A 27077-nucleotide genomic window follows, 5' to 3' on the forward strand; every position below is an offset into this window, starting at 1 on the left:
GCTACTCCATTATCCAAAGGGGCCTGTGGGAAGTCCAAGAGGCTAGAGAGAAATGAGGATTAATAGGGAGGGCTAAAGGCCACCAGACGCATGCTCAGACTAGTTGGGGTGTCTGTGACAGGGGCTCGCCCTCTGTCTCTGTCTCAGGCACACAGACACTTGTGATGTATACAAGTGATGGCTGGTACCACAGCTCACAGGGAGCTTTGGATGTACAGTCTCATTGACTTGTTTCGATAGTTTAATCCTTGCACCAGTCCTCCAGGGTAGAGATAAATGGAAAAATGAGGCTCACAAAGGAGAAGGACTTGCCCACGGTGACACAGTGGTGCCAAGTGTCTCTCCGTTCCCCTACAGATACTGCCCCCTAGCTCACATTATCCAGATAGCAAGAGGTGGACATAGGTATTCGGGGATCACATTCTGTTTCATTTAAATTCTTTTAGTGTCCAGGGGGCTAATGTGCAATATCAACTAGAAAAAACCCCCACCCGTACAGAAAATTCCTTACAGGGGATGCCCATGGCCAGACATGCAACTGGCTTTCGGCAATAATTCAACCTAAAATATGCACCACGAGCATCACAAGTCATTTCTATTTGTGAATAGAGTTTATTTGCATGGTCACATTTTCTTTTGTATTTGAATAGTGTTATTGTGTTATAATAAAAGAGGCTTAAAGCCCTGGTATTCAGGTCACGTGACAGAAATTGGAGAGATTAGCAATTTGTAACTGAAGAAGGCAAAGCCTCCAGAAGCAGAGAGGAACCACCAGGGAGTCTCCAGGCCTGGCACGCAGTTAAACACGAGGAGGAATTGGCCCATTATGAATAAGCATCAAAAAAAGGTTCTGGAAACATCCCAGGATATGTGCACATTCACTCTCTGCATTCTCCTTGTTGCCTTTTCTCTTCTCTCCTTTTTTATTTAGTAGTGGGGGAGGGTCCAAATACCACCATAAAAAAACCTCTGCAGACAAAGACACTGGCCCAAACCCCACGCTCTCCTTAAAAGTCATCATGTACTTGACCCTGGACCCCCAGTGAGAAGTCTGATGATGTCAAGGAGGCAGGAGGCTCACTCCATCAAAATCGAGCCAGACATGGGGATGCACACCTGGTTCCTGTCTAGCGTGAGGGACAATCTAGTATGGGAGTGGGCAAATTCATGCAGTGGGACTGGTGATCAGAGTAATGATTAAGGAAGGGGTTCTGAGCCCAGGGAGTAGCCTGGAGGGCCTTCTAGAAGGAACTGCCTGCCCTCCAGGGTCTTCAAAGGGTAACTACAGCCAGTGAATGAGGACTCTCAGATTGTGACCCTCATATGCTTTCCCTAGCCATGGGTCTACTTGGAGGACCACACACCCTGCCTCAGTACAATCTTCAAGTAAGGAAATTAACAAGTTCATAAGGTACTGACATAAAGGGAGGTCTTAGCATTTGTGAATCTCCTTCAGAAGAAAAGGAGAGCCAAGGAAATGAAGCTGATGTATATAAAGCAACTGACGCCTCTCTCTACAGCAACTTCTATTAAGGAAATAAAATAATTAGATTCTACTCTTTTACCAGACTTAATGGATAGAAGACATAGTTTTCCAGGGTCCTCATTTTTATTGTGTGATAATGAGCAAACCACTTCACCCCTCTGAGCCTGTTTCCTCTTTTATAAATAAAGGTGATGACCATCTAGCCTAAAGGTTATAATAACAGCCACCCACATCTCATGCAATTCTCAGAAAAACCCTGTGGAATAGATTCATGCCTATTTTGGCCCTGATGATGGAAAATTCCAGAGTTTCTTTCTTAAAGCTACAGAATAAATTGGTTCTTTCTTTTAAGAACCTGGATGGGCTATCCACATATGATCAGTGGGAAAGGTCACCAGGAACATTTGGCAGAAAAGGAAAATTAAGGCTGTTTGGTGCAGGATTTATATAGTAAGCTTGGACAAGGATGGAAGTCTTCAATGTCACATGTCCCTCCTCTCCATAATGTACTCGTTGCTTCCTTCTGGTCTGATTCCAGCTTTGAGCAGACAGTTGGCTGAAGGATGTAGTAGATTATCAGACAAGAATCCAAACTGGAAAGCTCAAGGACTTTGGCTTGTCATTTTCTTATTTAGGCCAAGATCCAAGCACAAATGTTAGCTCTCAGTCCAGGCAGAAAACTCTTGTCGTATCAGCTTCATTTGCAAGCTTTTTTTTTTTTTTTTCCACAATGCATAAAAGACAATTGTCGTCACTATCCTTGAGAGTGGAAAGTTCAGCAGCAATCTCAGGGTAGGCACTGGGATCAGACAGCTGCCTTAGAATTTAGGACACTTACTGGCCGGCTAACTTTGAGCAAGTCATAACCCCTTCTCACAATGAGAATAATGTCTTGTAGGGTAGTTAGAAAACTAGAGAAAGCAATTTGCAAAATGTCTAGCACCCAGGCCTTATAATAAATAATTTTTTAAAACACTCTTTGATGTGGATGACATAAAATGTCATGCCCTATCCTTCCTTTGAAGAAAAATGGAAAGACTCTACCTACCCTTACGGCAAACAGTTCTTGAAATCCAAAGTATACATCCATTCTGCGACACCAAAACACATTTGGGAAAGTACTCCTGCTTCTAAGTTCTCTGGTCCATGACATGGGTTTACAGATATCTCCCTCCCAGCCCTCTCCTTCCCTCCTTACATCTCCTTGAGGGCTCTGACAAGTCTGTGATTGCAGACCTCCACATCTGTGCCCATCTGCTCCGTTAGCCACAGAATACAGTTCTTTCATTATTTATTAATTACAGTTACTGTTTGTGGAACTTACTATGTACCAGGTACTGTTCCAAACTCTTTAAGATTAAAGTTCACTGAATCTTTCTGTCAACTTTATGGGGGCAGATTAACTACCCAATAGAGATGGAGTAAAGGGTCTGAGGTCACAGAACTAGAAGGGGCGCGGGGACAACGTGAGCCGAGGCAGCCTGGCTCCAAGCACGTTCTCTTACGCAGTGCTTAATACACGGTCTTAACCTAGTTCACTTTCATGGACGGCATGGTAGCACACGCCTGTAATCCCAGTGACTCTGGAAACAGAGGCAGAAGAATCACGGTTCAAGGCCAGCCTCAGCAACTTGGCGAGACCCTGTCTCAAAATAAAAAGGACAGGGGATATAGCTCAGTTGGTACTGGGTTCAACCCTCAGTACCAAAAGAAAATAAACACACTTTTTTCTTCTTCTTTTTTTAAAACCATATTTGCTATTTATTCAATTATGTCAAAGATTTTTAACATGCATTATTCTGCCCCCAAGTATTCTTTTTTCTTGAATTTTATTTTTACAGACTGCATTTGATTCACTGTTCCCAAATGGGGTACAACTTTTCATTTCTATGGTTGTACATGATATAGATTCACACCATTTGTGTAATTGTACATGTACATAGGGTAATGATGTCAATAAATACATTTTTAAAATTACTTTAAGGATAATGAGCCTGCCCTGATCAAACACACCAAGAGAAGGGAAAAAAATTCTATTCTTGAAATATTTTTCTTTGTCTAAATTCAACTTCTTAATAGGTAACTACTGGAGAATAATATATGGTTCTTAGTTACGATATATACTTAACTTTTTTTTTTCTTTTTTTCTTTTTTTTTTTTTAAGGCCGGGGCATGACAGTGTAAGTCTATAATCCCAGCTACTCAGGAGGGCTGAGACTGGAAGATTGGAAGTTTGAGACCTCTTCAACTTAGAAACTGTCCTCGAAATAAAAATTTTAAAAAGGGCTGGGGATATAGCTCAGTGGTAAAGTGTCTCTGGGTTTAATCCCCAGTATCACAAAACAAAGAAATGAAATTTAACAACTCTTTTCTATAAAAAGAATGTATTGGGGCTGGGGTTGTGGCTCAGTGGTAGAGCACCTGCCTAGCATATGTGAGGCACATATAAATAAATGAATAAAATAAAGGTCCACTGACAACTAACAAAATTTTTTTTTTTTTTTTTTTGAAAGAGTGTATTTTGGGGGCTGGAGTTGTGGCTTAATGGTAGAGCATTTGTTTGCCTGGCATGTGGGAAGCACTGGGTTCAATTCTCAGTACCACATATAAATAAATGAATGAAATAAAGGTCTATCAACATCTACAAAATTTTAAAAAAGAATGTATTGTTTTTTGTAATTTAATTCTATTTTGTAAGACTAATTACAATATTCTTCTGATTTCTAACCACTGCCTGCCTTTACCCTTTGTAAATGCTGGCAAGGGTTCCTTTCATTAACAGTGATTTTGACTCTCAAAGTGTAAGAACTACAAATATCTTATACAGAGATGCTGAGGCTCACAGATGTCATACAACTAAATTAAGGCTGTGTTCATGCTGAGAAATGGAATAAGAATTAAAGCACAGGTTTCAAAGCTTTATTCATGAATCCTCACAACTTTTCTTTCCTATATACAAAAGCTGGGCCTCATCTTAAAAACAAAAACAAAACTAACCTGAAACCACAATCTATTGTGGAATACTGTACCATACAGCAGTTAAAGTATAAGTGAATTCATATGTAGAATAATATGTGAATTAACATGGAATAATCTCTACAAATTGTTAAAATGATAGAAGAAAAACCCAATGATATTTTACTATCATTTGTGTTTTTAAAAAAGGAGGATCATTTTTAAAAATATGAGCGTGTGCATGTGTGCTTGCATGCACACACACGCTGTTCGCAGATGTGCCAGGATGACTGCATGTGCACAAACGACCCCTGGAAAGATGGCACAACTGCTGTCTCTGGGAAGGAAACAGAAGAGGGGAGGCTTAGTTTCTACTATGGACTCTCGTATTATCTGAAAAAAATTTTTACATAGTGTGTTACCCAAAATATTTATCAAGATGCTAATAATAAATGACAAATAACCTTTTATCTTGTTTTCATTAATAATAGGTCAACATTTTGAAATAGAATCTTTACGAAGTTTCTATTTGTGAATTACTTCCCCAAACATGTTTAAGATGAGAGACTTAAGCTGGGCTTGGTGGTTCATGCCTGTAATCCCAGCTACTAAAGAGGTGGAAGCAAGAGATCTCAAGTTCCAGGCCAGCCAGGCAATTTAGCAAGCTCCCATTTCAAAATATAAAACTCAAAAAGGGCTGGGGATGTAACTCAGTGGTATAGCACTTGCCTAGGATGTGCAAGGCCATGGATTTAATCTCCAGCATCAACCTCCCCCCAAAAGTTGAGAGTCTTTAAAGAAAAAAGGAAAATGACAGGGAAGGAGGGTGCAATCACCTATTTTTATCAGGTAAAGAATTCAGATATCAAGCTGTGAAGGCATGTGTTGGTAAGACTTTCCTGTTGACATGTCATGGTGTGGTACTGCGTGTGTGTGCGTGTGTGTGTGTAAATAGTTTGAGATTTCAAGTGCCTCAAGAAGTCTACTAGGAGCCAGGTGCAGTGGTGCACACCTATAATCCCAGCGACTTGGGAGGCTGAGGCAGGAGGATTGAGTTCAAAGTCAGCCTCAGTAACTTAGTGAGGCTCTAAGCAACTCAACAAGACCCTGTCTCTAATAAAATACAAAAAAGGGCTGGGGATGTGGCTCAGTGGTTAAGTGCCCCTGGGTTCAATCCTTGGTACCAAAAAAATAAATAAATAAAAAAAAGAAAAGAAAAAAAAACAAAAACACGTCTACTAAGAGAGGTACTCATTTATATAATATGTGAACTCGCCCTTATTTCTTATTTCCTTATTTCTTAGAAAGTCACGCATGCTCACTTCAGAAACTCTGGAAAGTACAAGTACCAAGAGGGCTTTTTATTTGCTTGTTTTGTTTTTATGTAGTTGCGATTAGTCTTTATGTGCTATTTTGTATTCTTCTATTTCTCCCCCTTTAAGATTACATCAAAGTTACTTCTCTTGCTCTGTCAAACTCTCGTTAAACAATTTTTACTGATTGATAATACTTCCTGCCTACAGAGATCATTTTTCTCCTTATAATCTGTATTGTGGCAAATCATATGGACTGGATTCTTATAATGTTAAACTAAGTCTGCAATCTCTGAATAAAATCATCTTGGTAATGGATAACTCTTAATAAAATGCTAGTCAGTTTTTTAACATTTTGTTTAAGATTTTGCACCTATATTTGTAAGACTGGTCTTATAATTTTCTGTCTTTTATAGTCTTTACCGGGGTTTGGTTCCAAGATTATGATAGTCTCCTCAAATGAACTGGAGAGGGTAAACTCAAATTGATGTAAGACTGTGGTTATTAATTTCTTAGGTGTTTGGTAAACTAGCCAGTGAAGTCAGCATACTAGGATTTGTGTGTGTGTGTGTGTGGGGGGGGGATTTGAACCACTAATTCCATTTTTTGAAATTGAATTCAAACATGCAGGTTTTCTACTTCTTTTTGTCTTTTTGGGTAAGTTGTTTTTTTCCCAGGAATTTATTTTTCTGCATTTTCCAAAGTTTTGGAATGGAGTTTTTCAAAATAATCTTGTGTTGTCTGCTTAATGACTGCAGAATCTGTAGTGTGTCTCTACTGCTTTCCTCTTTCCTGTTCCTTGTCTCTGTTGTTTGTCTTCCAAGTTTTTGATCCATGTCAGAGCTTTGCTGACTTTACCAGTATTTTCAAAGAACCAATTCTTCTTTTTGATGTTCCTGAATTTTCTATTTCATTAATTTCTGTTCTTATCTTTATTGCTTCCTTCCTTTTATTCTTTTAGATTTCCTTTTCTAAGTTTTTTGAGTTGAATGTTTATTAGCTCGTTACTTTTCACGTTTTCTTTAGTAACATGTAAATTTGAAGGCTGTTAAACTTAAAGTACTGTTTTAGCCATATCCCCCAATTTTTTTTTTGTATTTTATTTAGAGACAGGGTCTCACCGAATTGCTTAGTGCCTCACTAAATTGCTGAGGCTGGCTTTGAACTTCAATCCTCCTGCTTCAACCTCCCAAGCAGCTGGGATCACAGGCATGCACCACTGGGCCCAGCAATATCCCCAAATTTTAATATACAGAATTTTCATTATCTTTCCATCAAAATATTTTCAAATTTCCACGGGAAGCCATCTATGAGCCGTATGTGAAATAAGCGACGCTCGAGCCATTAGACAGGGAAGCCCTGCTTTGGGAACTCCCAGGCGGAACTCCCTGGTGTGAGAATGCCCAACTCACACTGGCGCCCTGATCTAGTTCACAGCTCAAGTTCAAATACAGCCCCGGAGATAGGAGTAACCCACCAAGAACCAAACTCCAAATAACCTGTTTACTGCAAGACCCCTGCCACACTGGGAAGCAAGCACCAAAATAAGACTCTTCCCACACAGAAACCTTATACCTACTGATCCCCTCTGATCTGGTAAAGCAAGTGTGGGCTTCTTCTTTGTTAGAGCCAGACCCTTCCAGGTTGGCTCAACAAGGATTTAAAACTATTGCCCATGATTTAAAACTATTCTTGCCTTTTTGTCTTATTTTCTGATATATTACTTTCATAGCTTTTATTTCGCAGCTAGTCCATCCCTCCAATGGGTACCTATTCCCTTGCCCATGTAGGACATGAGTGAGACATTTCCATTATTTCTTTTTTAAGCTATAGGTTCAGAAGTTAATGTCTCAATTTCCAAACACGCACAAACCTTTTCAAACATTTCTAGTTGTCGTTTTCTTGATTTTAGCTTCATTTCATGATCAGAGAGCAAATCCCTTGTGGAACTCTGCACGATTCTCTGACATAGGAATATATCACTAGTTATCTGAGTAATCTTCTAATACCAGATACTAGAAATAATGCTGTGAAAACTATTATGTATAAATATCTGCTACATTTTACGGATTTCCTCAAGAAAGATTTCCAAAAGTGGAAACACTGGGCAAAGCGTTCCAAGGCTGCCCGACACTGAAGCTGCAGTGTCCTTGTCACACTATGCTGCTAGTGCTGGAGGCTCTTGCCCTGTGCTTTTCTACCACCAGGACTCTTAACATTCCTGGCTTATGGGATAGGTGAAAAGTATAACATGTCTGCATACTAGGTTGTTGATAGGGATGAACAATTTTATAAATGTTTACAATTTATTTAAACATTTTTGGGCCATTTGTGAATCAGTGATTTTTACTGCTGTGTGTATTTACATACCATTTTTACAATTGCTTGCAGACTATGTGGACACCAAGCTTTTGAGATTTTGCTGCTGAACACCAAGAGTACACTTCACCCTCCTGGTGAATTATGCACACACTGCTCCAGAAAAGGCTGTCAGGAGTCCTGGTCAAACAGCAGCAGTCTGGTCTGGTTTAAGGGTCAATGGTGTGACTACAGACTTACCACTCATTCACTCATTCTGACTATGTTTACTGAGCTCCTACGGCACATGGTCTTTAGGAGGCTACTGACTTAATGAAGAGCAAGCTGGTATGTTACGTTAGGAACATCTTTACAGACCTGACAGTCCAGTGGGGGAGACAGACAATCACTGAGAAAAATACATAATCATATGTGTGTGTGTGTGTAAATAAACATACATATAATTATACACAGAAACATATGCAATGAAGAAAAAGTAGTATGTCCTATAAGAGTATAATGGAAGGCCCAAATGAGGGAAAGAACAGGCTTAGGTAATGGGAGAAAGGAAGGTCATGGTGACACTTAAACTGAAACATTTAAACTGAGGTGAAGGATGAGAATGTGCAAACCAGAATGGGAAAAATATCTCAGGTGGAAGAAACAGCCTGTGCGAAAGCTCTGGGGGAGGAGTGACCACGGACAGTGCTGTCACACATCACTTATCCCCTATGTCAATGGGAGTGAAGAGGGACGGCAAAAACTCACAGCTCAGAAGCTCTGAAGAGAGAAGGAAAGGAACTGACTGAAGTTTTAGAGAGGCTCTCACCGTGGCACCGGGAATCTCTATGTGGCCTTCTGCAAAGTATTCAAAAGGTTCAAACTGTCTAAACTTGGTGTCTGAACAGCGACACAAGGCCAGCTGCTTTCCATACAAAACTGCCTTTGCCTCAGAAAGGGCCTCCTATTTCTAAACTATTTCCAGGGCTGCTCCTAATTGAGGAAGATAGAGTTCAACAGACAGATATTAATCACGGAGTGCGACACAGGATGCAGGCTCTAGCCCACAGCACGGGATCTATCACTTCACTTTGGGATACACTTCTGGCACCGAGGCTGTGGTCTGCCTTGGGAAACAGTCACTTCCAATCTGCCTAGGGAAGCCAGGCCAGCAAGTGTTCCAAACACACGACTTCTAAGCACGTTTGCAACAGACAAAGCGGGCACAGAGGGAGGCGGCCAACGTACTGTTCTCGCGGACCAGGCAGAACTCCCATGCGCTCTGGCTCTCCAACGTGCTCTCCAGGTCGACGGCGACGTTAGGTTCGCTCTGCTTCTCCAGGCGGTACTGAGGGCCTGGAAGATCAAAGGGGCAGGAGGAGGGGAGCAAATCTGAAACAGTGAATTTAATATTTAGAAATTACCACATGCTGATGAAAAGCTGGGAAAGCCATAGGAAAACGCCAGTCTGCCTCAAGGGTCTCGTTACCCGGGATGGAAGTTTGGGTTTTCCCCCCACAGTTTCCCACACTTGTTTGTTCTCACTCAGTTTGTCCCCAGGCCAGGTGAGAGGTAAGTGGCTTCTGAGGCAGACTGACCTACAGTCAAGCATTGCTACGTTGTTTTCAGCTATGAGCAGATAACCCATCTTCTCCGAACCTCTGCTTGGTAATATGTACTGTATGAATCCTGTGCCTGAGGGATCACTGTGAAGATCAGAATTGATGCAGGAAAAATGCCTACTTAGGAATGTACCTGCGGAGGCACCCCTACAAAGGTGCTCATATAATAATAATAGTTACAATCATTAAAATATTTAGAACTCTAATATAATAACAGTTCAAAATTCAAAATAAATTTAAAATTTTTTTTAGTTTGTAGGTGAACCCAGTAGCTTTATTTTGTTTGTTATCTATATGTGGTGCTGAGGATCGAACCCAGTGCCTCACACGTGCTAGGCAAGCGCTCTAACACTGAGCTACAACTCCAGCCCAAAATAAAATTTTAAAAATATGAAAGTTAAAAAGTTGAAGCTCCTGCTGGGGTGTATCTCAAGTGGTAAAATGTTTACTTTATATGCTTGAGGCCCTGGGTTCAATCCCCAGAACCATAAAAAAGGAATCTCAGGTTTCCAGCTTATGGGGATGGAAAGATGGTGGCTGCTGGTTCACATTTTTGTCAAAATATTTATGAAAACACAGAGACACTAGTAAGTTCAATAACTGGATTCTAGCTATCTTTCACTACACAGTGGGTTCGGGCAGACTGTAATAACCGCCTTGGGGCATTTTACGCATTTACTCATGTGTTTCTTTGTTAATTCAAATGAGAATGTTGCTCTTTTCAGATAAAAACTAATGGGGCCAATGATCAGAAACAAAAGACTGCTCCTGTGATTTGTTAATGATTATTGAAAAGATGAGAGGCTCACCAGGCGTGGTGGCACACGCCTGTAATCCCAGTGACAAGGGAGGCTGAGGCAGGAGGACCTTAAGTTTGAGGCTAGCCTCAGCAACTTAGTGAGACCCTGTCTCAAAATAAAACAAATAGGGCTGGGGATGTGGCTCAATGGTTGAGTGTCCCTGAGTTCAATCTCTAGAACCAAAAAAACAAAAAACAAAAAACAAAACAAAATAAAAAAACCCAAAAGACAAGAGGCATGAGAAACTGTCTTATTATTTTGACTCTGAAAGGTGTTTGGTCAGAGAGAAGAAGGTAGAGAGATCTGAGGAAAGCAGCAGAGGCCGTGTGGGGCTCCCAGGTGGATAAGGTGTTGTCAGACATGTTCTTCAGCTGTTGTCAGTTTGCTGATTCACACCCAGGACCTCCCGTCATCAGTCTTGGGTACTTCCCTCATTTTCAGTAGTTCTCCCCATGTTCTATGTTCATCGGTAGCACTGTAGAGGTTCATTTGATTTCCATGTTTATTTGATCTTTTCTTTAATTGGTATTTCATTGGCACTTCTTCTGGAGTTCTTACAAAGTTCTTATCTACAATCAGTCCTTTTCATACTATTTAAGCAAATACATATTCAGAAGTCTACACAATATTTTCAAACTCGAATGCACTGTATTTAGATAAAGGTACTGTGTTTCAACAACACACATAGCAAAATTCTAATTTCAAAAATATGTAAATAAAAGTATGGGAATGTAGGTGACTGTTACAGTCCCTGCTACTTGTCACCCACCAGGGCCAACATTTTTCAGCTGACAGGCATGTTTGTTGCTGATTACCAGTTGCTGGCACATTCGTTGCAGGAAGAACTCACAGAAATATCAAGCACAGGTGAATTTAAGAAAACTTATCTGCGGACCTCTTTGGTCCATTAGAAGAGGAGGAGGAGTCACCCTGAACCTGGAGAGCTGCTTTCTAAGGTATTCTCCTGGTCTCCCTGAGTGTCTCCAGCTCCAATACCTTCTAACAACACAATGTGTATGGGGAACTGACACCACGCCTATAACTTCACAGTGAAGTCTGGTAACATTCTGCTGTAATATAGCTGCCATCTGTACCCAGCCACAGATTCAACCAGCTGAGGTGGAAAATATTGGGGGAAAAAATTATCTTTTACTGAATATATACAGACTGGTAGTATTCCCCAAACAATACTGTTCAACAACTATTTATATAACACATTGTAGGGGGTATTGTAAATAATCTAGAGATGACTTGAAGTATAAGGGAGGATGTGCGTAGGTTTTACGCATATTTTACATGAAGAACTTGAGCACCTAGATTTTGGTACTAACAGGGGTGCTGAAAACAATACCCCACAGATGTAGAGGGACAGCTGCAATTCATGATTCATTTGTTAAAAAAAAAAAAAAAGTCAAACTTGGTAAGAACCTAGTTCTAACAGGGAGACTGATCAAGTAAAATATTGTGAAATATCATGAACATATCTAAAGTGATCCTACAAAAATATTTAATGTTAACCTGGTGCAATGGTGTATGCCTGCAATCCCAGTAGCTCAGGAGGCTGAGGCAGGAGGATTTCAAGCTCAAAGCCAGCCTCAGCAATTTAGCAGGGCCCTGAGCAACTTTGTGAGACCCTGTCTCAAAAAAAAAAGGGGGCGGGGGCTGGGATGTAGCTCAGTGGTTAAGCACCCTGGTTTCAATTCCTGGTACTAGAAAAAACATTTTAATGTTATATAACATGTTTATCATGTGCTATTTTCTGAAAATAGCAAATTAGAGCACAAAATCTGGAGGGTGATTACAATTGTAAAGGACAGGGGCCAAAAATACCAGAAGGTTATTTCCAAAATGTGAGTAGTAGTTACATGAGACCATGGGATCGTGAGTGCTTTTGTTTTTCCTTTGTGCTTTTCTGTGTTTTTCAAATTTCCTAATAATAAATAAGTACTGATTATTACCTAGGATAATTTAACAAATATTATACTTTAAAAGTTCTCAAATGCCTTACTACCACTTTTCTGAGAATACAATAATTATCACACATGGTGGCATCTCCAAGGGGTCTTTCCATGTAATAACTTAATCAGAACCAGATAGGATCTGTTTTTGCAGACTGACATTCATCTTAAGTCAGCCCGTGCCCTGGTATGGGCACTCTGAGAGCAGTGCCTGGGGGCACTGGGCTTCTCCAGCTGTCAGCCTACCTGACAGCTGGGCTGTACACATACCCCCCTGTTCGGATCACATGGAGCCAAGGCCTGGGCATCAGGGGGATTATCAGGCTGGTTTCCTTTGCACATTTTCTTTTTTCCTTCTAATCTCTACAGATGCCTGGGAAACGTGGATCAGGGAAGCTAGGGGAGTCAGCGAATACCAGGAAAGTTCCCTTATCCTTAAACATGACTCCCTGCCCTTCTCTCAGAGTTGTAAACGCCACCATTTTGACATTTACGGTCTTGTTTCTTAAGACTTTGAGATATTCTATTAAAATCAGTTTCCTTCCTGAAAGTGGCTTTGAGGACTTTCTCCTTGAATCCTAGTAGGACGATGACGTTTATCTCTACCACGTGGTCACTGTGTGCTAAGCACGCTCTGAGTGTATTACCTCACTGAATCCTCACGGCAACCCTGGGAGATGAAGTCTTCATCCCCATTTCCCAGATTGGGAACTTGAAGTGACCTGCACAAGATCACAGAGATAGGGAGTAGGAAGAGGAAATAAAGCCCAAGGTTCTAAAACTTATGTGCTTTGAACCTTTCTTCCTCTTACAAACTATAAATTATTGGCCAATTATACAAAGGCCATAGTTTATACGATAAATATGGATTTTTGTGGATTTGTGGATTCATCTGGATTCTGAATCACTTAACTTGTGGTTTCTATAAATTCCAAGTGAAAATGATCTAATTTATGTTAATGAAATCCACACATATCAAATGTCTCAGACTATGGCTGTATTCTGGGTCTGTGGTAGCACAAAGCCCCCTTATGAAGACATGATCACTTTATCTTTCTGTCTGGGAAGACTTTCCCATTTTTCCTTAAAAAGACTCCTATCTGTGCCTAGTTTTGTCAGTAATGGTAATTCTGAGTGTTGCTTCTGCTCTGGGTATTCCTTGCTCTCCCAAAGAATAAGTTGAAAATCTACTTCTGAACATGGGAGGGGCTGATGGACATTGATTTGGGGGAAGATAGGGTGGATAGGCTGAAGATGTGACTTGAGATCTAAACCCAAATGGAAAACTGCCTCTTACAAATCTGTATTTCTCTCTTTAATTCTTACCCAAATAACAGTTAAAAGACCTCCAAGAGAAAGACTATTTCATATGTTTTCCCCAGAAAAGGGCCAAATGTCAGGCCAGACAGTGTAAGGAGAGGACAGTGGCCATATATGAGAGGTAAGACGCCCGGGGTGGGCCTGACGGCCTTATTCTGAGTCCTGGCTGAGTGATTCGCTGTGTGACTCTGGGCTGGTTCACTTGACCTCAGTCTGTTTCTTCATCTGTAAGATGGGGTGATGATAGCACCTACCTCAGCGGCTGTCTGAGGAGTCAGTGAGCTGGCGTTGTGAAGCAGTCAGCTCAGCTCTGACACGCTGACCAGCGTCAGCCGCCATCCTCATGGCGCTCCAATGACACAGGGATATGAGACCACATCCCTGATCATCCCTCACCAACATGGGGCCTCCTACCACCAGGGGCTGGGCCATGTCTTCTACAGATCATCTCCTTCATTCTTCAGTCACCATAAGACGTGGAGAGTAAAAATTCCATTTTACAGAGGAAGACATGACACTATGACTTACGGAAGCTAAGCAACTTGCCTGACGTCCTTCAGGAAGTAGTGGAACCAGGATCCTAGCCAGGGACGCCTGGGTCTGCATTCTCTACACACGTTATGAACCACAGAGCCTCACTCACATCAAATTCTCAATAGATGTCTGTTGAATATAATCCAGATCATGATAACCCAGACCCAACCATATATCAAACTAGGTCTCCATCAGCTGCTTGTTTAAGTTGCAGGCAGCTGACATGGAAGGAAAGAAAACAAAAGCAGCCAAAAGTTGTTTAAAAAACACACTGTGAGGTCAGTTACTATGAATATACTTTTGCCAAAGAAATGACTATATGAAATATAAAAGGCTCTTTCACACTGAACAGGATGTAGTTCTCAAGGCAACATCCACCTTTTGGAAAAAGGTTTTAAAATGTCACAGCTGCACATGAAGCCACATGCCCCCTACCTCACAGCAGAGGGGAACACAAAGGGAAGGTTCTGGGAAACAGTTACTCTGAAGCATGAGAAAACCTGCTTGGGCATTCCAATGATGTATTTATCGCAGTAATACCATGTCACCGAATGGTCTGGGAACAAAATACTGCTCTGGGCACTTTGGGAGGGTTCCAAGTTATAATACCCAGACAGGACTTTTATGGGATTTTGTAAACCTGAGGCAAACACATAAGATTTTTTCAAAGAAGATCTGTAGAATCTGTTGGGTGGTGAATACATACCTAGTGTCACCTCCTTGATCCCTTTAACCCCTGACTGAAACATAAAATGTTTTAGAACCTAATTGTTTAACAGCTGAGACCTTGCTGAGCACTGAAACCCGATGGAAAGCAAGTGCCTATTGAAGTCTCAAAAGGGAGGCCAGGCTGCAGTTCCTACCCCGCTGTCTCCTTCCTAAAGACTTGTGGAGGAAACTTCCCCCAGTCCTTGGTGTCAGGGAAAGCGGAGCTTCCCCAGAACAACTGGCTTGCTTTCTATCTTGAGACAGTTCAACATAAATCTTGTCACTAACTGGTATCATGTCCCTTTCTCTTTGCCCACTAGGAAGCTCAGCACTAAGCGGGTGCCCCAATTGCAGTGACCTAGGCACATGTCTCTGCACCGGGGCCTTCTCTGTATTGACCTTTGCTTTTCTTTCCTGCATGTGGTTTCTTCACTGGTGAGACGGTTGTTTATCCTCCTGTATGTATTCCAAATACTCTAAACATTTTTTAAATTAGTTGTTGATGGACCTTTATTCATTTATTTATATGCGATGCTGAGAATTGAACCCAGCGTCTCGCACACGCTAGGCAAGTGCTCTACCACTGGGCCATAGCCCCCGCCCTCCAGATACTTTTTTGAATGGAGTTGGATGTAAATAAAGCAACCTATCACTACGATGGCTGAGCACTAGAACAAGTTTGAGAACTACCTGTGAGAGGGAAGGATAAAGTCAAGGCTGAACACACCCAGGTTACGCCTCCTGTCCACTTTTTTCCACTCACCAACTTAAAGAGCTGGTAGAATCCAGAAGAGACTGGTCAGAAAAAGCTACATGTCTGAGCAAATAAAAGTGAAGGCTGGGTCTCAGCAGAAAACCCCTGGTATCTGTACATTTAGAATGAGTATCAGTGCCAGCTATGCAGTCTAGGAAAGTTATTTAATTTTATCTGTAAAATAGGGATAAAAGAACTTCCCTCAGAAGGTCACTGTGAGGATTAAGGGAGAGGGGACAAGGTGGTGCACACCTGTAATCCCAGCCACAGAGGCTCAGGCAAAAGAATCGCCAGCCTCAGGGCCAGCCAGCTTCAGCACCTTAGCCAGACCTTGTCTCAGAATAAAAGAGAAAGGGAGAGAATACCTAAGAGCCCTCTGGAGCCCAGGGCTTAGACAACGCAGGCACTATTATTAATGCTGAACCAGAGACCACTGCGACGAGGTCTAGGCAGATCCCTAGCCTGTGAGTCACAACAGGTGCACACAGCAAGGGTGGCACACCACAGGAGGGACCGCTGGCACCAAAGTGATGTCCGTGCCCTCTCATGTGTGTCCAAGCAGAGGTGTGGGGTGAGCTGTGGATTTAAGCAAGTTTGCTTTCAAGCTACAGGCAGTATTTCAGATTAGAAATTTGTTCAGCAGCCAGGATTCCTACAGGTTCCTAGTCTCTCGGGCCCCACAAACATGGTCCAAAACTGATGAGCAAACGTCAAAACCCACAGAACAAACCATGACAGCACAGATATCAAAGGATATGTGCTGTTACCGCACCATCCATACACACACCTAACACTGTGTGAGCATCAATAACATGCCAGCCCCAGAGATGAATAATCAATGATCCGTGCCCTCAAAGAAGCTGGGGAGGCAGCAAGACACACCTGAGCAGATAAATTCTTGAAGAACCCAATCAGCACTCTCACTAGGGTAGAGACAAGGTGCTTGGGAGCACAGAAGAGGAGACAGCCCAGGTGACCCTACTCTTTCCTACAGTGGAAACATCTGAACCAGAACTCGGAGCCTCCTCCAAGAGCCAGGGTAGGAAGTGGGAGGTAGGGCACTCCCCCAGAGAAGCTGACGACCCCATGCAGACCACAGGAAACAATATGGAGGCGGCCCAAGCTGCCTGGGGATGCAAGGGGAAGAAGGGGTTGGGAAGCTTGGCCCAGGCTGCTGGTCAAGATTTGGATTTTCTTTTAAAAGTAACAGATGCTAACAGCAGGGATATGACATGATCAGCTTTATGTTCTGATAAGACTCATCTGGTGGCACTGTTGACAATGGGCTGGAGAAGACTGGTAGCAGGGAGACCCATCCGAGGCAAACTGTGCCAAGACTCGTCTGCTTGGTTGAACCCTGAGTTCCTCACTGAGCCAAAGCCATCAGCAACGGGCTGAGGTGTCTCATCAGAGCTCAGACCCAACATCAGCCCTTCAAACAGGTCTGTACTTGGCTTCAGCTCAACGACAGCTCCTCCTCTAGGGGACACTACAGTGGTTTTCTGCATAATCTTAAGGCAAGCACTGAAGGATATGCAAGTGATACCACTGCAGCTTGTACCCCTCAGAAGTTCAGACTGGATAATTTGGAATTTAAATAATAAAAAAGGAACAAGCTGACATGACAATAAGGTCACACTTTAGCCTCTTTTGAGCCAATACACAATTTGCTCTCAGTGAAACAGCCGAATATAATCAAATTAAATACAATTCCTATTACAAAAGAAAGACCAGAGCTGTTCCAATAAACCAATTCTCTTGCCTAGTTAAACTGTAGAACCTTCAGGAAAGGTTTTGAAAGCATGACCCATCAGTTCTAATTTTTAAAACTTATCCTTTCAGTCAAGACTAGAAAAAGGCCCATTCCAACTTTTATCTTTACTACAAAGTGCTGTTATCTTGGCCTGATGTCAGGAGCTCTATCTCTCTTTCTGCTGACAAGCAGAGACGAGAAAGATAAGATTGGAAACGAATCTCACTTCTCTGAGTAAATAAATAATCAATACTCATCTAAATGTAAATGAGAAGGTAGCCCCCTCTGATAACAGCACTCTTATCAGAGAGCCAATTTTCTTCAGACATTTGGCCTCAACCAAATCACCATCATTCAGCCCGAGCCTAATGGCAAAAAATCGTAACTAAATTGAACCGATCACCAGAGATCAACTAAGTTCGGCCCTGGCCACTTCAGGTTCAAATGTTTGGGAATGCAATTCTGCCCCCATTAACTTTCAATAGCAATGAAGAAGAGACTGGTCAAGGGGCCAGTCTGTGCAATAAACAAGCCCCAGCCAGGAGGCCAGAGAACAAGGAGGAGTGGGTTTCCGAGTTTAAACAATACCACCACCAGAATGGAAGCAAACCCCAAAACTATGGGGAAGGCTGCTCCTGTGGGCAGAGAGCACTCTCTTCCACCCCAGGTTTGGCTGAAACTGGGAAGGCATTTAATTTGACCGATGATCCCAGTGATTAGAGTTTATTAAAACAAACGTAAATAAAGCAAAAGAAGATATGAAAAAGCGACTGTAGCTAAAAATAACTGAAGGTTCAAATGATCAATTTCCTCCAACTAATTTGTCTCGGACTCACATCTGACCCAGCAGTGCCGCACTGACCTGATTTCACTGAAAGAAGACGCCGTCTGTAAGACAAATCGCTCTCAAACCACTGCACTGGGGTTTCCATTTCTTTGCTGCAAGACTCAATTCACTGCTGATGAGAGTATTGGGGAAATTATGACCATTATTGATAGGACAGCAAAACCACTTTTACACAGTGGTCTTCAAGTCGACAGAAAGCTTGCACTAGACCATTAATGAAGGTGTCAGCTAGAATCAGAAATTAAAGACAAAGGCTGGGAAAGGCCTAATTTTTAGAGCACATTAAGAACACCAGACACACAGAAGCAGCAGCCATTCATCCTCTGAAGGGTAACAGAGCCTAAACAAGGGTGGGCAGAGAGCTGGCCGCAAGCAGGGAGAGGAAATGCTGCCTCTGGCTGCCTTGGAGTTCCAAGAGCAAGGCTCCCAGCGTTGTCCAGGCAAGTCTTTAGCAGTCAAAGGAGGCTGTGTCTGGTGTGAGAGGCAACTACCCAGGCCTCCAGCTCTCCTGCTGAGAGCATCTAAAGCTAGAAGTGTGGGATGGTTAGAGGGTGGGTTTCAGACCAGAAAGATGGGCAAGAATCTGGCTCTTTTATAAACTGTGCGATACTGGGCAAGTTAGTTGATCTAGACCTTCATCAAATAATTGCAAAGATTATGTAGAACGCAATTCCTCACTCCTAATAGGGAGTCAATAAATGTCAGTTAGTGTGTTGCTGTACAAATTTGACAGAATAATCAACCTGCCCTTTTTGAAAACAAGTCAAATATTGCTTCATTTCCACGCTATCACAAAAACTAACACCTAGGGCTTCCCAGGCCCTAACAAAGCACTTGACACACATTAGCCTCCTAAATCCTCTTAAAACTCCAAGAGGTGGGCCCCAGCGTAATCCCCATTTTACCTAGGAGGAAAATCTGCCCTGGACTCAGTCACCGGCTGGCCCTGGTGAGGCCAGGATAAGAATCCAGGGTGTCAATTCCACAGCCAGTGCTCTTAGCCATTCTCCTAGGCCACATCCCATAAAAAACAGTATCAGTTGTGATTTCTGAGTTAAGGGAAAAAAAAAAAGAATCACAAGGTTGAGATGATTTATCAGTTCAGAAAGGGATAACAATGCTGGGTAGGACAAGATGGAGGACAGAGCGAGTAGCTGGTCTTCAGGGGTCAAGACCGAGTCCACCAGCCCTCACGGCAGGCACTTAGCGCGAACTCCAGCAGCTTGCCCTGACTTTTTTTAAGGGGGGAGCTCTTTCTTCAAGTTAAATGATTTACAGAGTTACTGCCTCAATCCACAGTTCTGAAAGTGTGATTTCTTTAGGGTTTAACTATACCCATTTCTAGTCTTGTTACAACTTTTTTATTGCGATAGAAAACATTTACTGGAAATATGTTACCGCTATTACCAGGTCATAAAATAAAAAGAAAAATAGTTTATGTATTGCCATCATTTCCAATCATCAATCAGAAAGTGCCAAGAGGAGGAAAGGAAAGGGCGTGCAGCTGAGTTTCCTTCTTTGTGTAGGAGAAAATGCAGGAGCATCATAATTCTTCAAAACAAATTTCTTCTTGAATGCCCAGCTGCAGGGATGGGCTCCGGGGAGGCGGGCGCATACCTTCTGGCCCAGCCCCTCCTCTTGGCAGCCGTGCCTGAACCCCCATCAGAATTAAGAACTCTTTTGACCCACCTTCCTGGGGACCTCGCCTCTCTAGTGCACTGAGGATGGAGTAGAGGTTTTGTGCATATCTGTCATTCCCCCACCCATTATTAAGGCACTCCTCGAAAATCGAGCTGGAGGTCTTTTTAAAAACCCAAACTATATTGGCAAGGCCCCAGCACAGCAACAGGCTTTGCTGGTGCTCAGTAACCTCTGGTAAATAGTCTGGCTTCAACAGGGTGGCATTTAAAACTGAACAGCTCAGCCAGGCACAATGGTGCATTTCTGTAATCCCAGCACTCAGGAGGCTGAGGCAGGAGGATCACAAGTTAGAGGCTGCTTCAGTAACTTAGCAAGACCCTGTCTCAAAAATAAAAAGAGCGACTGAGGAGATAGCTCAGCTGGTAGAGTGCTTGCCTCGCAAGCACAAGGCCCTGAGTTTGATCCCTAGTACCGCAAAATAAATAAGTAAATAAAAAGAAAGGGCTGGGGATATAGCAGTAGATGTCCCCGAGTTTAATCCCCAGTGCTCACCCTCGCCATAAAAACAATAAACAGACTCTACAAAGCATGCTACATGTTAATAAAGTAAAATCCTAACTAAATACGTGCAGCACACATGTACTCCACAAATACAACGTGAAAGGGTATGAGCCACGCTGTTCTTACAGTTGTTCTGTTAATGACAATCTCCTCAGGGGTGTAAGAAGAATAGTAACAAAGAAGGTAGTTTTTGCTTTTCACCTATGGATTTTGATAACATTTAGGTTTTGACAGTGGACACATATGGGTACCACCTGTATTATTTCAGAGTTCACTTAGGTTTTGAGGTAAGAGGTGGTGTGTCAGAAGTCCATCCTTATAGCTGGGGGAGGAGAAAGATCTGGATTTTATCCCTACCCTAAGCTTAACGTTGCTGTGTGTCTAGGGAGTGACTTGCAAACTCTGACACAATATGGTGTAGCACTGACAAGTCAGACTGCTTGGGTTTCAATTCCCACTTATGAGCTGTGTGGCCCTGTACGAGTCACCTACCCTTCCTGTGCCTTACTTTCTCTTCGATAGAAGAGGAATAACAGCACCTCTTAGAGTTGTTCTAAGAAATTAATACAGATAAAGAGTGTAAGTAGAAGAAAGCCAGGCCCCTGGTTTACACCAAGTGTGTAGATTTGGCTACTTGGTCCGTGTACCCAGGTTGCTGCTTTTGCTTTTGAAAAAGACGGATTTGTCCAGTAGTGGCCAGTACCTCTGGACACCTGCCACTCTGGTCTCATCTCTCTCCCTCAACTGATGCGGTCACCCAGAAACAGACTCCAAACCCTCCGGCCTTTGCTCATAGCATCTCTGTGATCCACTTTGCCAGTCCATGTGCTTTACCCAAGGAGTCAAACTGCTCAGAGGCCACTGCCGCAGGACTCCTTAGAGCAACCCACATAGAAGATCTCTTGCACTAGGCGCGTGAAGTCGAGGGTGGAGAGCGTACTTCACCATCTCCGCATTCCTCAGGCAGCCTCAATGTCGGCTATTTAGGGAACACCGGGGGCTGGAAGCAGCCCTTGCTACCATCCTGACACCTTCTCCTCCAAAGCAGACTTGGAGCTCCGTCTCTGCCTGACTCCAAGTCCCACCCTGTCCCAGACCTCTTCAGTGCCCCAACTGAATCCGCATGGACCTGGTGGCCCACCTAGACCCTGGCCAGAGAACGGAAGATCCCTGCCATCAGGGGCCAGTCCCTCCTCCCGATCAGTCTGGTTCCCTCACCCACGGCCACCTTTTCTTGCCACAGCACCCTGTCCCAACATGCCTCCTCCTGGAGTTAGCTGAGCTACAATCCACCAGCCTATGCAGAACCCATCGACATCAGAACAAGAGGTAAGGCAAGGAGCGACCTAGACTTCAGAAGCTGGAGAAGGGAAGACGTCACTGAACAGGAGCCTCTTACCCACCATCGCAGGTAGAGGACATGCTAGAAGGGGCAGACATGTAGCTACCATGAGCCGTGCTCAGTCTACATCCTACCACTGTCCAGTCAGTGTGAAGATACTTCTCTTTGGAGGAGGGAGCCTGGTATTATTTGTAATGAAGAAACATCTCTCCTCCTTCAAATCCAGGTATTGTTTGTTAGAGCCTTTAACTCTGTCCCTGAGCATCTGATTTTTTAATCCACTCTGTTTCTCTTAACTTGAGTCACTGTGACATTACCAAATTTTACATACAGTTATCTGTTGCTCTGTAAAGAAATACAGATGGTTTTTGTGGAAATAAACAGTCATTTATTTTAAACAATTGTAAAATAGTTTATGGAAACCAGTGGGGTAATGCATTCTAATAAATGCCAAAACTGGTTGATGGGGAGCCAGGGTGCTAAATCACACTGCTGAGGAATTCAGCTGAGGGGAACAGATAGTAAATCCAGAGTGACAGAATTTCCCGTGATGGCAAAGGTTTCTGACATCCAGTCCAGTACTCAAAAACTACAGCAGTTCAAACCCATTTTGCTTAACACAGCCTTGACAGCCAGTGAAATTAGTAAATTTAGTCACAAGCACCTAAGGACAGAAACAAAAGAAACAAACAAAAAGGAGACTTCATTTGTCTGCAGCCTTCTCTGAGCTACATAAAAGCAGTGACTCCAGCCACAGCCAATGGAGGGCAAGCTTGGGACCGACTGTTTTCAATCACCAGACTCTGCTCTGTAATGGGACACTGGAATCTGAAGACTCCTTCAGATCTGCTCAGTTCAGAGAATGGCTTGGATAGACCACATCCTCCATATGGCAGTTCCCTGCTCTGTAAAATGAGGGGAGCGGCTGTAGGTACTAAACGGGCCCCGGGCAGATTCAGGGAGGCCCAGTGACAGTGTTCCATGAACAGCTCAGCGCAAGCGGCTGTGGGGGGCCAGAGCCTTCAGACAGGCGGCAGGTCACAGGCTTCTCGGAGGCTTCCCCCACCTGCCAGAGAAGCATGGGCACAAGTGGCTATGCCTGCCTTTGCAGGAACAGGGAGCACTCCACACCCTTTTGAGCTTCTGATTTTTAGAACCAACTGTAAACCTTTGAACCTTTCCTTTCCAGACCAGTTCTTTTGCCTTGTAATGGTGTTTCCAGTGATGGCACCTGATTCTTGCCATAGATTAACTCAGTGCTTCCTCAAACGCTTGCCATATTCCTCCTATGTGTCAGGCCCCGAGTTAAGTGCTAGGGACGAAAAGAGGAGTAAAGCTCTGTGGACTCCGTGGTGAAGACAGCACTCACAAGTTTGGGACAGTCTTCCTCTGCTTTCCTCCTCGTTGCTGATGTAAATCAGCTCCCATGTTCTGCTGACTGGCCGCAAGTAAGGCTCCCCTGCCCCTGGCAGCGGCCTCCCAACATCCCTGGCCTCCGGCCACCCGCTCTTAACCCGTTGTTGGAGGATGCTCTCTGGAGTCGAACAGCTTCCGTGACTTCCCTATGGACCACGGATCTAGATGCTAACTCGTCCCCCATCCCCAGACCCTGCGCTCATCCTGACTTATTGCTGCCTGTCCTCCAGACCCGGCTAGACTGGCCACCTGTTGTTCAGCACATTCACCTCATGGCTTCCCACCTCTGGGTCATGGCTGTGCCCTTCCCTTCACCCAGAACACCTGTTCCTCTACTTTGTCAAAGTCACATTCCTCCACTACAGGTGGCCCCTAAGTCCTATTGGATCTCTGACTTGTTGCACCTACTTTTCTTCTTCTGACTCCAGTGACATCAGGCCCTACCAGATCCCCACAGTGGCCTCCTTCCTTTCCCCACAAAAGGTGACTACACCCTCAGTACTGCTCTCCCCCACAGGCTCCACACAAGTGAAAAGAGTTTCTACAATCCCAGGGCAGCCAAAAGCAAGGCTTCCTTTTTTAAAACCTGTCTTGGCCTTCATGTCTCATTCCAGGAAGTGCTCTTGCCCTTGGCCCAACCCTGCCCAGAACCCTGCCCTGGATTTCCTTGCGCATCAATTATACATTTTTCCAAATCCACTATACCTGCTTGGAAAAAAAGAAGGGAAGTCCTGACCAAGAGAACAATTTTAACAGTTTGGAGGATTCCATTTGCCATGACTCTCAGCGACCCAGAGTCCCAGAAGTATGACTGAGAGGCAGAAGTCTACTCAACTTTGCAACCTCAGAACTTGGTAAATATCTGATGAATGACTAACAATTAATTGGGGAGATGGTGGTGTCTCAGCCTTTCAGTTCCTTTTAAACTATGAGCATCTTTCTGGGACAAGTGTGCTTTTAGCATTTAAAGGTAAGAAGTTTTAGCTTTCATCTGTTCTAATGATAGAGAAAAAAGCTAACTGTGGATTTCTCAGGAAAAATTACAATACATTGACCTCTTGACAGGTATTTTTGAGGAGGTTTTTTTTTTTTCTAAAGGTAGTTTAGACAGTGGAATTTTTGCTCATCTATTGCCTTTATGACCCAACCCTGTATAGAATATGGCTCCCTGAATGGCTGACCCCAGATGCTAGGCATTCTCTGCTTCGTTGGTCCCTGTTGCCAGCAACTGCACTGCCCCCTCAGCCCTATGGTCCCCTACTGCTAATTGCCCATCTGCACCTGTTCCTGTCATGTGGGGTCAGACCCTTCAAATGCTGGCTCCACCAGTCAGAAGGGCTCCTCTCCGCCTGCCCCATAGTCCTCCCAACGACCACTGTACTAAGGGTTTGTTTCAATCAGGACACAAGCATCAGCCAGCGCTTTTCTTATTGCCAGTCCCTTGTCTGGCTCTTTGTAACAGCCACCTGCATGCTTGCCTCAATACCTTCCACCAGATTGGTAGGATCTTAAGGCCAGGTTCAAGTCTCAGCTCTGCCCATGTGCAAGACCTTGGGAAAGAACTCCGATCTAAGCATTGGTTCCTTACCTCTAAATTGGGGACTGAGATAGGATAGAATAAGAAACAAGTAGAAAGGAAACATGAAGTAAGGACAAGAAAATAAACATTTTAATTAGAAAGTTTTATGTACTTTCCCAGGCCTGTCATCCCGAAGCCAGTCTTTCTCCTGGGCCAGTCACTACCAAACTCCTAATCTGAAAATCTTAAAGTTAACCATAAATCTGTTCACTTATGATAATCATCTTAAGCACTGTTAATTAACCCCCCAATTAATAGATTGAGAGAGATATATGAGAAACCCATAATTTAGGGTACTTTCCGGAGCTATCTATTGATCAGATAACAAAGAGCATGTCTTCGTTAAGGATCCTGAGATTACCAGACCACCATGAACCACCCTGAGATCACCACTGATATCATCCCTACACACCTTTCCACACCCTGACCCTCACCACATTTCCTTTGTTAAAAGAAGAGCTGAGAGTAAACAAGTCACGTCTCTCTCTTGAGATTGCCCACATTCTCCCTTGAAAGTGTGTCACTTTCCTACATAAGCCCATCGAAGCCTCTGGCACATGCCAAAGTTCTTGTCTGTCACGTAAACCAAGAACCCCTCCGGTCCCAAGTCAAGTTCCCCCTTCTCTCTGGGAACTCTTTGGACCCCAGTATGGAGATGCCTCCAGACTTGCCGTGACAGGATGATGATCTGTAGCTCACGTGGCTCTTGTGTAGATTAAATGAGGTGACAGCAGAAGGAAAGCACTTAGCCTGGCATCTAAGTACTCAGGAGTGACTATTTATTACTATAACAATATGATTTTGCACATTTTGCCGTGTGCAACCCTCAGGCTATCAAACAGGTAGAAGCTGAATTATAGATCCTGTTTTATTTTAAGTCAATTGTGACTTATAACTAAGATGTTAAAATATGGTTTTTCTTTTGCTCCAAACCAAACAAAAAGGTAAGAACAATGGGAAAAGGAAAAAAAAAAAAAAAAAAAAAAAAAAGAGGAGTTGGGCTGCCAGCCATTTTCCTTTCTGGGAGCTTTCCTTCTTGTTAGATCTATTATCTGGGAGCAGGGCTGCCCTGCTGGCTTTCCATTTGCCTTGCTAATAACAGTAAATCCAGCAGCTTCCACTGCAGTTCCTGTCTCCTTCAGCTGACTCCCAGGCCAATCAGCATTTCCTCTGTGCTAATGTCAGATGTTCCCTGGGAAGTCCTGCTGAAAAGAAAATTTATGACAAAAGTTTCTCCTGCTTTTAACCCTTCTTCATATCTAGCTCCAGATGCAAGGTGCACCTGAGGAATTGGCCAGATCATGCCTGCAAGCATACTCTGTGTTCTTGTTGATGATTTGCTGTTTGACAAAGGCCTGGGACTCCTGGAAAAGCTCAAATGAGCAGCTGGGCAAACGTTCTGTCTGTACCTAACATGGAATAAATTTAAGCTGGGTTCCTTAGCAGCTTGAGTCTTACCAAACTATGACTCAAAACAGTAGACATTAAAACAACAACCACAATAACAACAGTACCACAAAGTTATACCACAAAACTGAGTTTGACTGGGTCTCAAACAGAAAATGGGAGGAGGGCATGGGATTGACATTTATGGAGGTATACAGTACCAGCAAAGACTACTGAATCTTCACAACAATGCTATGAAGAAGATGCTATCACTATTTTCCCTTATAATTAAGGAAAATCAAGTTCAAACAGGCAAAAAAACAACACAGAGCTAGCACAAGTAGTAACAGGGCGAGATGGAGTCAGGCAGTTTCTTCTGGCAGTCAGGCCTTACCCTCCACAGTTAAGAGCAACCAAGAGCCTGGGAGGTAGCTGGGACCTTATTTTACTGAAGAGGAGACTAAAGCAAGGAGTTCAGAAAATGACACGATGAAGGTCACCAGGGAGCAGTGAAGGGTCAACTCTTGACAAAACAGGAAGCACGAGCTTCTGATCTGCAGCTGACTTCCAACCTAAGGACCACAGGGCGAGAAGGTTCCCATGCGGACTTTCAGGAGACAATTCTCAGGAGAAGAGGAAAGCAATGGCTGTCTGCCGAGGTTCAGGTTCACTGGCAATGGCGACAATGGTGAGATGCCACTACCAGGCCCATACAGACCTTATGCTTTTGGCATATGACAGGTTTCATCCTAAGTACGTTCAAGTCAAGTCGTCAGGGATAGCTACATTCCAGCTCAACTCTGG

General features: G+C 43.4%; 1 protein-coding gene across 16 annotated transcripts in view; it reads right to left on the minus strand.

The window, feature by feature from the left end:
- The window catches only part of MAPKAP1 (MAPK associated protein 1), a 227585-nt gene that overhangs the window by 49055 nt on the left and 151453 nt on the right, over positions 1-27077 (minus strand). For 13 of the 16 annotated variants that reach the window (XR_013759712.1, XM_079113808.1, XM_079113807.1 and 10 more), the window contains one exon: positions 9301-9444. Coding sequence is in view for 15 of the 16 variants with exons in the window: in XM_079113808.1 (XP_078969934.1) it covers positions 9301-9444 (144 nt within the window). In the remaining variant the exon portion in view is untranslated. The remainder of the gene's footprint in view (positions 1-9300; positions 9445-27077) is intronic. The other 3 variants (XM_079113796.1, XM_079113797.1, XM_079113806.1) reach the window with 1 other exon arrangement.

The sequence above is a fragment of the Sciurus vulgaris genome (assembly GCF_902686455.1).
Source record: "Sciurus vulgaris genome assembly, chromosome: 15".
Taxonomy (NCBI): Eukaryota; Metazoa; Chordata; class Mammalia; order Rodentia; family Sciuridae; genus Sciurus; species Sciurus vulgaris.